Raw genomic sequence first — 15,637 nt, forward strand, 5'->3', positions numbered from 1 at the left:
AGCGAAAACACAAAGAAATCATCATTACACATTGGACACACAATATACCTTGGAAAACCCACAAAGGGGAAAAAGTAGCAAACTTGTTCTATTAAGAACTTGGGCTCTTGTACCAGGGATAATGGCCCATCAGAGGAAAGATACAAACAGTTTGAACAGCCTCACTGCTACTCCCTAACTGCCCCTTGCTCCCTTTCCTCAGGCCCCCACCCAACCTGCACACTTGAGTGAAATCTCCACACTCAAACTATGTACAAGGTGCCTTCACCTCTCCCTTAGATCTCCTTTTATAACTTCTTAATGACTAAAAACCCTAACCCTAGATCTCAATGGCCAAGATTAAATCTTGCCATCTCAAGATCAATGGTTGTGACTTAATCTCTCATTGAGATCACTTAAATCACTTAAGTGACTCAACTTTATAATAAAGTCACTTTTAATCATTAAATACAAAAGGTACTTCATAAAATCACTCTACAAAGTTTATTATCTAAAGAGGCAATCTTCCATGTGCTAAGACACCAAGCCAACGTGGAAGTCCTTCCGAGCTAAACAATCCAATAGAACCACATAAAAAACCATCTCATGATCAAGTGAAATTCACCAATCATTAGGGATAATGACCATAGATGCATCATAGTGGACCATAATTAATTGTTAATGGCATAATAACACTTCAAATTAAGATCACCTTTAAATATCTAACTAGACCAAGTCTCATACAAGTGTTCCCTACTTGCATTAGGGATGACTAGATGGGCTACCCTATTAGGTGTTCCAACCCCTAAGGGGAGGTGACATGTCCTAGGTCAACCCTTCAATCTGTAGGTGCCTGTGATAATAGTAGCAATGGAGGGAAATGACTTCAAGGTAAGGTGACATGGCCATGGGACTAGTTGATAGAGGTCCATCATCCTAAGTGTATAGATGTAAGGAGGGAGCAATCATGGAGGCGTGAGTTACCCCTTTCCTCAGCCTACTTTTTCCAACCCTCTTGTGTGCTTTTTATTTCTTTTTTATAATTCTTTAGGTAGAGGCACAAGCTTGCTTTTAGTGATTTAGCATTTATTTATCCCTTAATGATGAATCAATTTACCACTCATTAGGGTTGGGACATGCAAGAGTTCCTTCATTATGTGATGGAGCATAAGTGCTCAAGGGACTAGACGATGGCTAAAAAGGGGGTAGAGCTCATGCTAGACTTTTTCCCACATGCTAATTTATGTCTCAGCGATATTTTGCATTTTAACTTTCTTTTCCTTTCATTGCGGCCATTTTATGCTTTTATCTTTCTTTTAGCTGCATTAACCTCCAGGGCAAAATTTCCAACCCAAACTCAAGGATGAGGATAAGAGAGTGCCAATCCCAATGGACCAATGACCACAAGCCTAAAGAATGGAGATGAAATTTGGGGAATGATGACAAGCAGTAGGTATGGAGTATCATGGACATGTTATTTCAATCCAAGTCTCCTAAGCAGTGCCCCTCCTATAACCCTAAAGGCCTTAGAGGAGGTCCCACTGGACTAAGGTCAAAAGCTAACCTCCCTGGTAAAGTGAGAGAACGAGTTTACAGTCAAGGTCGCTCAATCATCCAAATCACCCGTTAATCCATGTTAGAAAGCCCAAAACATTAAGTAAAAGCACATAATTTGCGCTATGGTTAAAGTACCTACCAAATGATGACCCACCTTCCTTCAAGAGGAATATCAGACGTTGAGAGGTGTCTGACCTGTGCAAATGGTGGAGGATCATGGCATATCATTATATGCTGAGCAATGTAGGGCTCCTACCAATCTGGCTGTCCAAAGAAGGAGAAAATTTTCCTCCTATGGGGTTACCCACATTTTAGTGCGTAACAAGTACAAAACATAGGTTTGCAGTGGAGCCTTTCTAGGAAATTCATGCATTTGCATCTTTACAGAATATGCATGTAAATGTCGAAATTGTGGAGGACAAGAAGAACAAAGAGCAAATTGAATAGTGAAACTACTATAGTCGAGACACCAATGTATCTTCAAATTTAGCAATCAATTTTCAGTCATATTTTTCAAGTTCTTCACTAGCTGAGAGGAACTAGAATGCTTATGGCTTCATCCAACTGGTGAAGTGAAATAAATTGGCAACAATGAAGTCAAAGAAGCTTGCAGTTTACAACCTTCTAGTTGTAAGTTTATAACACATAAGAGGGCTGAATACAGAAAGGGGCCTAGCAAGAGTGGAGAAGGAAAAGTTGACTTGTACATATCCTTAAATGCATTTCCTCACCATAATTTGATTGAAGAGAACACTGGACATAGGCTTCTTTAAATGGAGCATTTGCGTTTGAACTTTGGATCCAATTTTTACTCATCTTGCCATATACGTGAACTCCTTGTGGATATTAATGATGTAAAAATTTAGTACAGGGATGATGAAGATGAAGAGATGAATTTATTTGGTTAATCATTACGTGTGCATTGATTGTAATTGATGATATGTAGGGTGATGAGACACTCACTTGTACATATCGTTTACCTATCATGTCTTCAATTATCTCCAAATCCTGGATGATATTTTATATGTTAACTGATATTTGTTTTTCCTGTATATATCTAATTTTATATATGTCATATCCAAGCATAGCATATCTGAAATTTTCTAAAAGTCTGGTATTATCCATATCTGCATATGTATCATGGTTACTTACATTTCAAGGGAAGTGACAAGATTCAAGAATAAGAAATGAGAGAAGTGTGTTAGAGGTTAACTTTAATAAAGAGTTCAGTGCATATATAGACAAACAAACTCCATATGATGGCGACTGAGCATTGGTCACTAGATTTTTTTTGTCATTCATGGCCTACCATGTGAAAAGTAGAAGTCCCACTTGCATGTGCAATGACAATTTGTAAGCAGTGTCAACAAAAGTGATAGCCATATGTATCATTAGGCTGAAGCCAGTTGTAGCTAAATATACAAGAATAGTTAGAAGATGAAATCCAACTACATGAAAGAGACAAAATTTGCGCTGATGAAAGAACAATGTAGCCAACACACAGTATGGGTTTGCTCAAAATCCCAGAATATCTACATATTCTATGGGATGGTCAGTTTCAGGAAATATGATCAGTTTGCCTTTAAAACTTCTTTTGAAATGTAAAGACCTCACCAACTAAAGATTTATCAAGCTAATGTCTTAGATTTAAGTTTAAACCCTTCATTTCATCTTTAAAAAAGGCTTTCGACCACAGAAACCATGCCAGATTATTCCCCTAAATATCCTAATGTGCAAGGGAAATGATTACTACTTATTTTAAGGTTATGCAAATTTAAGACTATAATCACTAGTTCTTTGTAGAACAAGTACCTTTTCGATAGCAGCATCATCTGGAATGACCACATGACATTTGCATCCATAGGCTTGAGCAACCATAGCAAGGCTTATGGCTGTACTGCCAGCACTACCTTCTGTCACTACTCCTCCTTTAACTAGGTTCCCAGATTGCAAAGCCTGAAAGATAAGTCCATCAAACAATTAAATAAATTTGAGAAAAAACAAACACTGATTCAACTAAAGTGAAATGGAAGGCACTCGTGAACCAGTAAGACAACAGTTCTATCATCACATATTTATAGACAAACTGGCATGAATTACGAACCATAAACTGCAGCAACAGCAAGTATGTTGGCAAAAAGATGGCGCATTGCCCAATATAATTTTTAATCGGTTATGATAGGATTAATATAGTCTAATCATCATATCATTGTATTTATTAGGTGTTCATATTAGATAATAAAGTGTCTTCGGATATCATGTAATGGAGGCTCAAGGCACATAATAAAAGAGGTTAAGACATGTAATGTGTTCATTAGGCATCAATTGTGTCCTAACTCAACATTCACTTGTACGAGTGAGCCTCTCTCTCTTTGCAATTTATGTGACGTACATGATACTTGCTCCAATGGATCCCACTTTTGGGGGGTTCTTTTGAAGTCAAAAATATCATGAGATTTAGTCTAGTGTTATGTAAGCATATGAGATTTTTCTGTGTTCTACTTTATTTGTATCCTTTTTAAGTGATTTACTTGAAATTGATCATTCACCCACTTTATCGTATTGTGTTGGAGACCTGGTCAACTTTGATCACCCTCCCCACAATCTTGTAAATCTATATATAGTAATACAAATGAGTGTACAGCATCTGTACATTTCTGGGAATCATCCTTGCATATTTATCTTTAGTGCTGAAATACTTTGTGGAGGAAAGGTTGTCTTAATGAGAGCAACAAAAATGTGTGCAGAAAAGGTGAGGGTTTGATTTTGAAATAATATACAAAAAGGAGTAATAAGGTGGTCGTAGATACCCTCTCAAAAATAGAAGCAGCATCCACCTTATATGCCATTATATCTATCATTCCTATACACTTGAAAGAAGATCGTCGGCAATGGCAAGAAGACATTAGTATTAGACACAAAATACAATGTTTAGAAGACATTAGTATTAGACACAAAATAAAATGTTTAGAAGAACGTGTTACCACACAAACTAGCAGGGCCTAAAGAGAAAAACCCTAAAGGACAAAGAGCTAGATTAAGTGATAACAATGGGACAATGGTGCACTGTCACCACATCCAAGGTCCCCTGCACTTTACAGAGTTTCATCGATGGGAGTGTTAGAAAATCAGAAAGACAAAAAGATTCTCTTATATTGATAACTACTTGTGATATCCTTGTAGTCTTATTAACTTTCTTTATGTTCTTCTTTATCTTCTTTTCATCAAGCAATCATCAAATCAAAACATGAATATCAATGACACCAGATATAGGCACTCAGCGAGGGCTAAAACCCCTCTATAGGGGAAAACCCAGTGAAACTCTTCCACTAGCAAATTCAAATCAAACTTGACACAATCCAAGACCTATAGACTAGACAAAAAGACCTTCCTCTTCCACTAGCAAATTCAAATCAAACTTGACACAATCCAACACCTATAGACTAGACAAAAAGACCTTCCTCTTCCACCAAGTCAGCCTTCCAAGATTATTCTACAAACATCAGTAGTCTTCTTTTGCCTCCCAGCAACAACACAAAATTTTCGGCCCTTAGCTTCCATAATTTTGGCCCTACTACAGATCTGAAATTTCAGCCTCCCCAACAGCTTCATAATTTCACACGTGTGAATCAAGGAGAGAGAAGATTCAACTTCTTTTGCTTGACAAAGACTTTGTTAGCAATAAAATGACTAAATTGCTGTAAACTGTAAACAAGACACCAGATAGGATTCTGAATGTAATATATATATATATTTGATACAAATTGATTGATGATTACATTTTTATGAGAGCCCTCGCTATATACCGCCTTAGGTGCCCCTTGGTGAACGGGGCACTAATTTTTACCTAATAAACTACAACTAACTAATTTTTACATAACATTTCCTTCCTCTCGAAAGAATGCTTTGTCCTCAAAGCATACGTAACGATGGATGTTGTTGACAAAATGCTTCAGTCTCCCAAGAAGCTTCTTCTTCTAGTAAGTCCTTCCACTTAATCAAGTATTCCTTGATTGTACGACGTCGAAGCTTTCTTTCTCTAGTAGATAAAATACCTTCTGGTTCTAGAATGACCCTTCCTTCATCATCCAAAGAGGGAAGCGTTGTTTGCGTTGATTGATGGTCGCCTAATGCCCTTTTAAGGCAGGAGACATGGAAGACGTTGTGAACATGACTTTTCTCTGGAAGGCTTAAACCATATGCAACTTGGCTGATCTTTTTATTGATCTGATAAGGTCCATAGAACTTTGGTTCCAATTTGTTTTTTCCTTTTTGTTTTAAGGACAATTGTTTGTATGGTTGGAGCTTGACAAACACCCATTCTCCGACTTCAAATTCTCTTTCGGTTCTGTTTCGGTCGCTTGTTGCTTCATACGATTCCTCGCATTATTCAAGTTTTCTTTCAGTATTTGGACGATTTTGTGGGTTTCTTCTAGTTGATTTTTAACAGCAGGTAGATTTGTCTGGAAAATAGCTAGATCCTTCCATTTTGGGGGCTCATATCCATACAAAGCTTGAAATGGCGTCATTTTTGCTGACATATGATAAGTAAAATTATACCACCATTCAGCGAGATGCAACCATTGAGCCCACTTATTTTGTTTTTCTGTAGTGTAGCAACGTAGGTAGGCCTCCAAACATTTATTGACAACCTATGTTTGCCCATCCGTTTGAGGGTGATAAGCGGAACTCATATTTAGGTAGGTTCCTATGTGGTTGAACAACTCCTTCGAGAAATTACCCTTGAATTTGGCATCTCTATCACTCACAATGACTTTCGGAAAACCATGTAATTTATATATATTTTTGCAAAATATTTCAGCGATATGTTTAGCTGACTATGATTTCTTTATTGCCATAAAGTGAGCATATTTGGTGAGTCTGTCGATCACTACGAAAATCTTGTCCTTGCCTTCAAATACGGATAATCCCTCAATAAATTCCATCGAAATTTCTTCCCATTTCTGATTCGGAATGTTTAAAGCAATGTTGCAGGAAATGCCCCCCCCCCCCGAATCTACCCCCCGAAACGTGGTCCGTACGGATGCGTGGGGGAAGCGCCTCCCAAAACGTGTTTCGGAAAAACTGAAACATGTTTCGGCGCTTCCTGGAAATTTCAGGAAGTAGACGCCCGAAACGCGTTTCGGTTTTTCCGAACCGCGTTTCGGTTTTTCCAAAACGCTCTTCGGAAAAACAGAAACGCGTTTCAGCACTTCCTGGAAATTTTAGGAAGCATCTGCCCGAAATGCGTTTCGGTTTTTCCGAACTGTGTTTCGGTTTTTCCAAAACGCATTTCGGACGACGCTTCGGCTGTACGAAGCATCAAGCTTCCGAAAAAAATTATAAAAAAATGCAAAAAAAATATAAATATAACAGATGCTCCCTCATGGTAATGTTAAATTCTTAAAATAAAAGTGACATTCTCCTTTATTTTTCATTTTCATCCTTTTACTTAAATTTTTAACATTACCATGAAATGACTCAGGATGTTTGAGAGTGGTTCCAGCCTCATTGGACTTCATATGGAGAAAATAGAATTTCATATCCTATTCAAAATTCAACAGACTTAACAGTTTTCAGGAATTCAGGATCAATGGGATTGTGGCATTTCATTAGATTATATCAAGTATGAAGGTACGCGATTAGCATTTAATCAAGAGCACCAAGCCCTATATGTACCCTAGTGTTGGTGGTGTTAATTGTTGAACTCCTTTGTCACACCCTTAACAAAAAATTACCTTTCAATCAAGTCAAAATCATCGATCAAGCATGTTAAGCTTTTTCTACCATATTTTAAATCTTGGATTAGGTAGTTTGATCAAAATTGGGCATTGTTGACTAATATCCCTAGACAATCAAGGTAGAGGCAAAGGCTAGACAAGAGGAGAAGAATCTAGATTCTAGATGGTTGATGCATCTAAATGGTTGATGCTCGAATAATTAATCATTAATGTACAATGGATGCTATATCTATCTTGATTTATGCAAAAATATACATGTTTTCATGTCTTCTACAACTAATTTGGTATTTGGGATGTTTGTTTTGAGTATAAATGCAAAAAAATATAAATATATATATATATAGCAGACGCTTCGCTTCCTAGATTTTTGGAAAATGACGCTTCCGCGTCCCTGCTTCCAAAAAATGTCCCCGCTTCCAAAAAAACGCCCCTGCTTCGTGCAACATTGGTTTAAAGGGTGAAGTAATCCAGGTGTCATAATATTTTCACTTTTATTCCTTTGACATGTGTCACACTCTGCTACATATTTCTGAATATCACGACTCATCCCTTTCCAAAAAAGTGATTGACGTGCATTGTAGTAAGTCTTAAAGAATCCTACATGTTTGGTTGACGGTGAATCATGTGCCTCCTTGAGTATCTTCAATTTAAATTTGGAATTTGCATTTAGATAAATTCCTCCCATTGTACCATAGAATATCATTCTTCCATTCAAATTTTGAGTTGTTGGGAAGGTTATTGATTATCGCCATTATTTCTAGATCCTTGGCCTACTCACTTCGAATCTCGTTAAGCCATTCAGGAACAACAACTGATATTGCAAGTAGTGTTGGTTCTTCGTCTTTCCTGGACAAGGAATCTGCTACTACATTGTCTTTTCCCCTTTTATGTAGTATTTCCATGTCAAAGGCAGCAATTTTTTCAATCCATTTTTGTTGTTCTTCGGAAAGTGTTTTTTGTTGAAGGAGGTGCTGGAGACTGTTATGGTCTGTTCGAATGGAGAACTTACTTCCCAAAAGATATTGCCTCCACTTAGCAAGTGCATGCATAATAACAAGCATTCCTTTGTTGTATGTGGACTTGAGGCATTCTCTTTTATTGAGCTTCCTGCTTTCAAAAGCTATTGGATGCCCTTCTTGCATTAACACTGCACCTATACCGAATCCGGAAGCATCACACTCGATGATAAATGGTTTAGAAAAATCTGGTGTTGCCAATACCGGGGCATTAGACATAACTTCCTTTAATTTTTCAAAACACCTTCCTGCTTCCTCATCCCATAGAAATGAATTCTTCTTTAAAAGGTTTGTCAAAGGCGCAGTTATATGCGCATAGTTTTTAATAAACCTTCGGTAATACCCAGTCAAACCTAAGAACCCTCTTAGCTTGGATACATTAACTGGTTTGGTCCATTCCTTTATAGCTTTGATTTTATTAGGGTCCACTTTTACGCCTTCATGGGATATAATGTGTCCAAGGTATTCTACTTCTTCCTTTCCGAAGGTGCATTTGGATTTTTTTGCGTAGAACTGATGCTCTTTTAGTAGTGTAAGAACTTTATCCAGATGTTGTAAGTGCTCCTTCCAAGTTTTACTGTAAATTAAAATATCGTCAAAGAATACTAATACAAACTTCCTAAGATGTGGACGAAATAATTCGTTCATAGTTGCTTGAAACGTTGTTGGTGCATTGGTTAACCCAAACGGCATTACTTTAAATTCATAGTGACCTTCATGTGTTCAGAATGTTGTGTTTGGTATGTCTTCCAACTTGATTATGATTTGATAATAGCCTAACCTTAAGTCCAATTTTGAGAAGTATTTTGCGCCATGTAGCTCATCCAACATTTCGTCAATAAAGGGAATTGGAAACTTGTTTTTAATTGTTATTTTGTTTAATCCTCTATAATCAATGCATAGCCTGAATGAACCATCCTTCTTCCTTACCAATACCATTGGCGCAACATACAGACTTTTACTTTTCGAGATGATCCCACACTTTAAAAGGTCTTGGATTAATCTCTCAATTTCTGTCTTTTGGTGATGTGGATATCGGTATGGCTTGATGTTGACAGGGTCTGACCCTGCTTTGACTTCTATTGTATGCTCAATTTCCCTGTTAGGAGGCATTTTCATAGGCAGGTCTTGAAATACTTTTTCATGCTTCTGAATTAGATCTTGGATCTCTGGTGACTCTTCACTGATCATATTTGTAGATAACATTTCTAATTGGTGACATTGTACTACATAAGTGGGTGCTCCTTTTCAAATCATCTTCATCATCTGAGATGATGATACAATTTGATTCTCTGGTGCTTGGAATCCGTGTAATTTGTACCTCTGACCTCCCCATTTAAATCTTATGAATTGTACTTGATGGTTGGCAGCATAAGTGCCTAGAGTTCGTAGCCATTGGATACCTAAGACTACATCTACTCCACCTAATGGTACAGTGAAGAACGGAGATTCTAAATTAAAGTCTTGAATCTGCAATTTGACCTTATGGCATTTCCCTACCTTTTCAATCTTCTTACCGTCAGCTACCATCACCTTCATGTTTGGTAAGGGAAATGAAAAAATATTGAGTCTCTTTGCCAATGTTGCATCTAAAAAATTGTGTGTGCTACCAAAGTCGATGAGAACCACTACGTTGTTCTTCTTTATATGTCCTTTCAATTTTAAAGTCTGAGGTTGTGATATACCTGTCATAGCTGATAGTGACACTTGCAGAATACTTTTGTCATCTAATTCTAGTGAGAATTCTGGGGCATCTTCTGTTTCTTCTATGTCAGAATCCTCACTGTTTGAATCATTAGTTGCTTCACAATTATATAGGTTCTTTGATTCTTTTCCTTTAGCACACCTATGTTTGGGGTCCCACTTCTCACCACAGTGTTTTCATTTGCCTTCTTTTATCCTTTGTATTTCCACATTAGATTTTTCACCTTCACGACGATGTGGTGGAACATATCTTGTATTATTTGAATCCACAGACTGGGGCATTCTTCGTCTTGAATATACTTTTTCCGGTTTTGACCATAGTATTTGTTCAAATTTCTTTTCAGCAATTTTTGCTTTTCGTCTTGCTACTTCTATTGACGTAATGTCATGAAGGTCAAGTTCTAATTGTAAATGAGTTTTAAGTCCAGAGATGTATGATTGAACTAGACGAGACTCTAATAACCCAAGTACTTGTGTTACTAAGGTCTCCCATCCTTGAGTGTACTCATCCACACTTCCTTTTTGTCGTAATTTGATGAGTGTTGAAAAAAAATCTTCTTCCCTTGCACCTTGGAATCTTTTAAAGAATGCATCTTTAAATTTTCTCCAACTGATGGCGATTGTCGTCTTCTTCCACCACATATACCAATTATATGCTTCTCCTTCCATTTTCATGGATGTGTGCCTAAGCTTTTCGTCATCATCGTTGATGTCATAAATCTCGAAGTATTCTTCTGCTTGATTCATCCATGCAACACTCTATTTTTTGTTTCCATCGAATTTAGGCATCCCGACTTTTTCCCTTCACTGATATGTCGCTAATGGTTGAGCGAAAAAAGGGTGTTGATTGGTAAATGTATCCTAGAGTTGCTTATTTGAAAAAGTCGCATTACTATTTCCTTGGTGGGGCGTCACTGATTTTTTTGGAGATTCAGCTTTTACTTGAGAATCTGTTGATTTTATTGAGTTTGATGAATTGTGCTCTTGATTTCCTCCATCTTCTTGGAGTAGTTGTTCAAGTGTCATATTTCGCTTTCCACACAAGTGGTTCAGCAATGCTAAGGTCTGGTTATGATTCATTTCGGATTGGATGTGGTTTTGCCCTAGTTGTAGTTCTATTCGATTTGTCATATCCTGAAGCCTCTTGATATCGTCAAAATGCCCGTTAAACTTATTCTCGAACTCGACTAATTTTTTATTGAAATCATCAGAGTGGCTAGTAATCCTATTCTCCAATTCAATCAATCTTTTATTGAAATCGGCCATTGACATTGACATTGAACAAGTTTGTGCGGGTGTATATTTGTCTGCCAGCTTTAAAAAAAGAAAAAATTAAATAATTTAAATAAATTAATTAATTAAACTTATGTATATACTTTTTATATGCTTTAATCTACACCTATGCTATATCATATCATAACATAGTCTTCTAACTAATTCACTGAACGGTCACGTTAGTCAACAATGACGTGCCGAATGGTCACTTACTATTGTTTGACCGTCGACCCTTCGAGCGTATATCACCGCAGAGCCCACCGCAATGAAAAACGACACAGACTTCAGCGTATCACCGCAAAGCCAACCGCAATGGAAGAGCCCACCACAATGGAAAATGACGCAGGTCACCACAGATGAAAAAACGCAGATTTTACCAATGGTTCAGCATACCCTCCGCAGTCTTTTGCCAATGGTTCAGCGTACCCTGCGCAGTCTTCTGTCGATGGTTCAGTGTATCACCCAGCGTATTACTCCAAGCAGAATACGCACAGCCCACACGCACTGTTGTTTTATGGAAAGCCTGTGGGGCCTGATGGCCAGCAGAACTTGTGGGTGTCACCAATCTGAAGCTGGCTCTGATACCACTGTTAGCAATAAAATGACTAAATTGTTGTAAACTGTAAACAAGACACCAAATAGGATTCTGAATGTAATATATATATATATATATATATATATATATATATATATATATATATATATATATATATATGATGATTACATTTTTGTGAGAGGCCCTAGCTATATACCGCCTTAGGTGCCCCTTGGTGAACGGGCATGATCTTTGAACATGCCCTTTTGCCTAATAAACTACAACTAACTAATTTTTACATAACAAACTTCCTTCTCCTTTGCTAGGTTTTCCTCGTTCTTCTTAGGGATTTCGCTCTCTTTTCTTCCTCCAACTATTATAGATCAAACTTGCTTGAGATGTGCTCCATATGAGGTCGAGTTGTTGCCTTTATATAGTGGATTTTTCCTCCCAATTAGGCTGACTTGTCTAGGTTGAGGCCAACTTGGTGGAGGAGGCCTAAATGACCTAATTTACATCAAAAAAAAAATATTTCTTGATAGATAAAGCCCAAGAAGGGTGTTTTACATGATGACAAGGACAAGGACTCTTGACATAAACCCAAGAAGCCTACAATGGAGGATTTTGACCAAAAAATCATTAAACCAAGCTTTAATAAGTCAATTTCTTTTACAAGAAAAATTATTTTTCTTTCTTTTGACAAATACATTACATTATGACTCAAATACAATTATGAAGACCGACACTAGTTACATTCTTCAACACTCCCTCTTAACTAAGGAGGTATTCATAATTACATATATACAGAGGTACATGGAAGATCTCAAAATGATATGCTCTATGAAGAGTTACAGCACACGCAGTGCTACAGATTAGATACCTGACCAAGGTACTCTAATCGGGTGGGACTAAGGTGTACTCAAGCTTTAGCCATTCTAGGTACCACCAGGCTTTTAAGCTCTAACACCAACCCAGAGATCTAGGTGTGTATCCAAGGTCAGAGCTCCAAGACCAATGCCACCCTCCCTACTTCGGAACAAATAAGTTGGCCAGATGTCCTCCCAAGCATCTTGCCGCCCCAAGATGCTTTATCTCTCCTCATCAACTAAATCAGACATATCCACTAATCCAAGCATGCTTCAAATGTTCAATCCTTATACGGAGAGATCCTGAACAATCATAACTCCAATCAATATAAAACCTTCAAGTATATATACAAGTAAACACAATCTTCAGGATCCTCAATCATTCTGATGCTACTTATATCACCATCAAGTTATCCAAATACAACTTGTCAGAAGCTTTCTTCTTCTTTCACTTCTCCAATAGCACCAAATACAGCCTCAGTTCTTCTCAAGTGTTTTGTTTGCAAACCCATCTTTAGTACTTTCATTCATCCTTCGGTTTCATTATTTCTAAGACTGTCATAATATGTCCTCCCTCTTGACTGGGGAGATATACCCTTTCTTCTATCCAAGCTCCCTCTCAACTCAACATCTTCCTTCTTTTATAACTTTGGAGAGACTTCAATCTTTCAAGGCTTTATTTCTTTCTCATGGCATCATTTTGTAGCTTCCTTCATCATGCTCGTCATTATTATCATCTTTAATTATGAACATCTTCAACATCTTGAAGATTATATACCTGCAAAATTTTTAATAGCAAGTACAACCAAATACAAATATACGAAGCATGAAGTCCACAATATCAAAATCATGTTATTACAGTGGAAGCATCAAAACTTTCAAGCTTTAGACATCAAATACCTAAACCTACTTAGGTTTATAATTAACAAGGGTCACATCTTTTATATACTAAACTTCAACATCTTGCTAGGGTTTTGTCATAAACCCTAGACTCTGTCTTCGAGACATAAAGCCTTAGATATCAGCAACTCAATCAAGATATCAATCCAATCATGGTACTATACATCTAAGGTTTCAACAATATGCTTTTAGAATTTCATGACAGAGTCTACTAGGGTTTTGTTATATACCCTAGATTTCATATCTAGGGTTTCATTATCATGCACTAGCATCTCATATTAATAAATGCTTGGTAAACCCTATAGAAACATTAACATGTCAAAAGAAATACAACAATTTAATTAGGCTAGGGTTTTTATCATACCGAAGAATATACATCTAGGGTTTCATTCCTAGGATCTTACTATCACTATTACAAAGGTTTTGTTCATAAACCCTAATTCACCAAACCCTAAAAAATCTAGGGTTTCATTATATCACCTAGACATTAACAGCAAACCCTAAAGAACTAGGGTTTTTACCACGAAATTACCAAAACCCTAAACTTTAAAAGAATAGGATTTCATCATATGTTCTAGACTTTAACAACAAACCCTAAAAGGACTAGGGTTTCATAATCAACATTGACATACCCTTAGCATCAAGAGGCAAGGGTTTTACAGTGAATCCTATTACCCACCACCCGTGGGTAGTGTCCATAGGAGAATTTTTTTCCTAGATGGTCCTTAGCCGGCAGCCAACAGCCCCTTGCAGCCACCAGATAGTTTTATGTGCCACTATCTCAACCACCTGAGCTATCCATATGCTCCCTCGCCCATCTGTTATGATCGTATATTTGAAGGTGGGCCTTCCAACCCCGAAGGTATGGCTTTTCATTGTGTTGTTGAGTATTTTGTTTACTTGTCATGCACACTTTTGGGCATGGATTAGTGGGGGGATTCAATAGAAAGAGTGGGCTTGGTTTGTACTCTTGTTTGCTCTGTCTAATTTGATGGTTAACCTTGTATCCTAATCTCGTGGGATCTCTTTTAATGGCTACTAGCATTAGGGGTGGCACTACATGGGAAACCACAGTTTTGGTTGTGTGGTCCTACTTCCGGACAACACATACATCACTCCCCTCCGTTCATTATAAACCCATTCACCATATTTCCCATATGGATCCACATTTGTCCATTAGCTCCACAAGGAGTTCACCTCCCCCTCCCCTAGTCCACATCTTGGGACAGGCTTGGAACAATGCCCCAGAGGTTGATGTAGCTAAAAGAAAAGAAAACACATAATTTGGCCACTCTCAACAAGAATGCACCATAAAATCCAAAAGATGGTCGGGACATACAAATTTAGCACGTGGGCAAAAGCCAAACATGAGCTCTACCCTTATCATCATGGCCATCACCCTGGTTCCTAGGGCCCTCATATTGGCCCCTTACATCATTAAAAAACCCATGACTGTCCCAACCCCTGGTGGGTGATGAACTGCCCCTCCTTAAGGGGATATTCACTGTTATATCTTACATATCCTGCTCTCATCCCCTCGAGCCCCAAGCAGCGACAAAAAAAAATCTATAAAAGGAAAAAGGCATATGAAGAAGGGTAGAAAAACAATGGTATGGGTAACTCATGTACCATGATTACTCCCTCCTACATTCATATACCCAGATGTGGGCTTCCCTTATTTTAGCTACCCTTGTACTGTGGCATGTGGCTTGGAGCCTTCCCCTAATGCCCCACTCCATTCCATCATTATTTCACATACCACCTGCCATTTGATGGATGTACCATGGACATGTCACCCCCTTAGAGGCTGAAAGCACCTAATAGAATGCTTGGTTGACCTTCTTCCTGAACTTGGAGACACTTGTACATTCTGAAGCCCATTATGGAAGGGCATGCCACTATGAACTATCCACTTGATTCCATGATTTATAAGCTCATTTACTCAATTGCACTAATGTTTGGTTGTACTGGAAGGTGAGGGGACGCATTGGATCTTATACAGGATTGCAGGTGGGTCTTTGTCTAGGGTTTTGTCTCCCCATACGGGGTCCAAGCCCTCCAGAG

General features: G+C 37.9%; 1 protein-coding gene across 2 annotated transcripts in view; it reads right to left on the minus strand.

Moving 5' to 3' along the window:
• LOC149142036 (Pyridoxal-5'-phosphate-dependent enzyme family protein) overlaps nt 1–15,637 on the minus strand; it is a 252,646-nt gene that overhangs the window by 114,303 nt on the left and 122,706 nt on the right. For both annotated transcript variants that reach the window (XM_089447953.1, XM_089447952.1), the window contains one exon: nt 3,349–3,492. In XM_089447953.1, coding sequence (XP_089304079.1) covers nt 3,349–3,492 — 144 coding nt within the window. The remainder of the gene's footprint in view (nt 1–3,348; nt 3,493–15,637) is intronic.

The sequence above is a fragment of the Pinus tabuliformis genome, chromosome X (assembly GCF_031772625.1).
Source record: "Pinus tabuliformis cultivar Carrire ecotype Pingquan chromosome X, CPIR1, whole genome shotgun sequence".
Classification (NCBI taxonomy): domain Eukaryota; kingdom Viridiplantae; phylum Streptophyta; class Pinopsida; order Pinales; family Pinaceae; genus Pinus; species Pinus tabuliformis.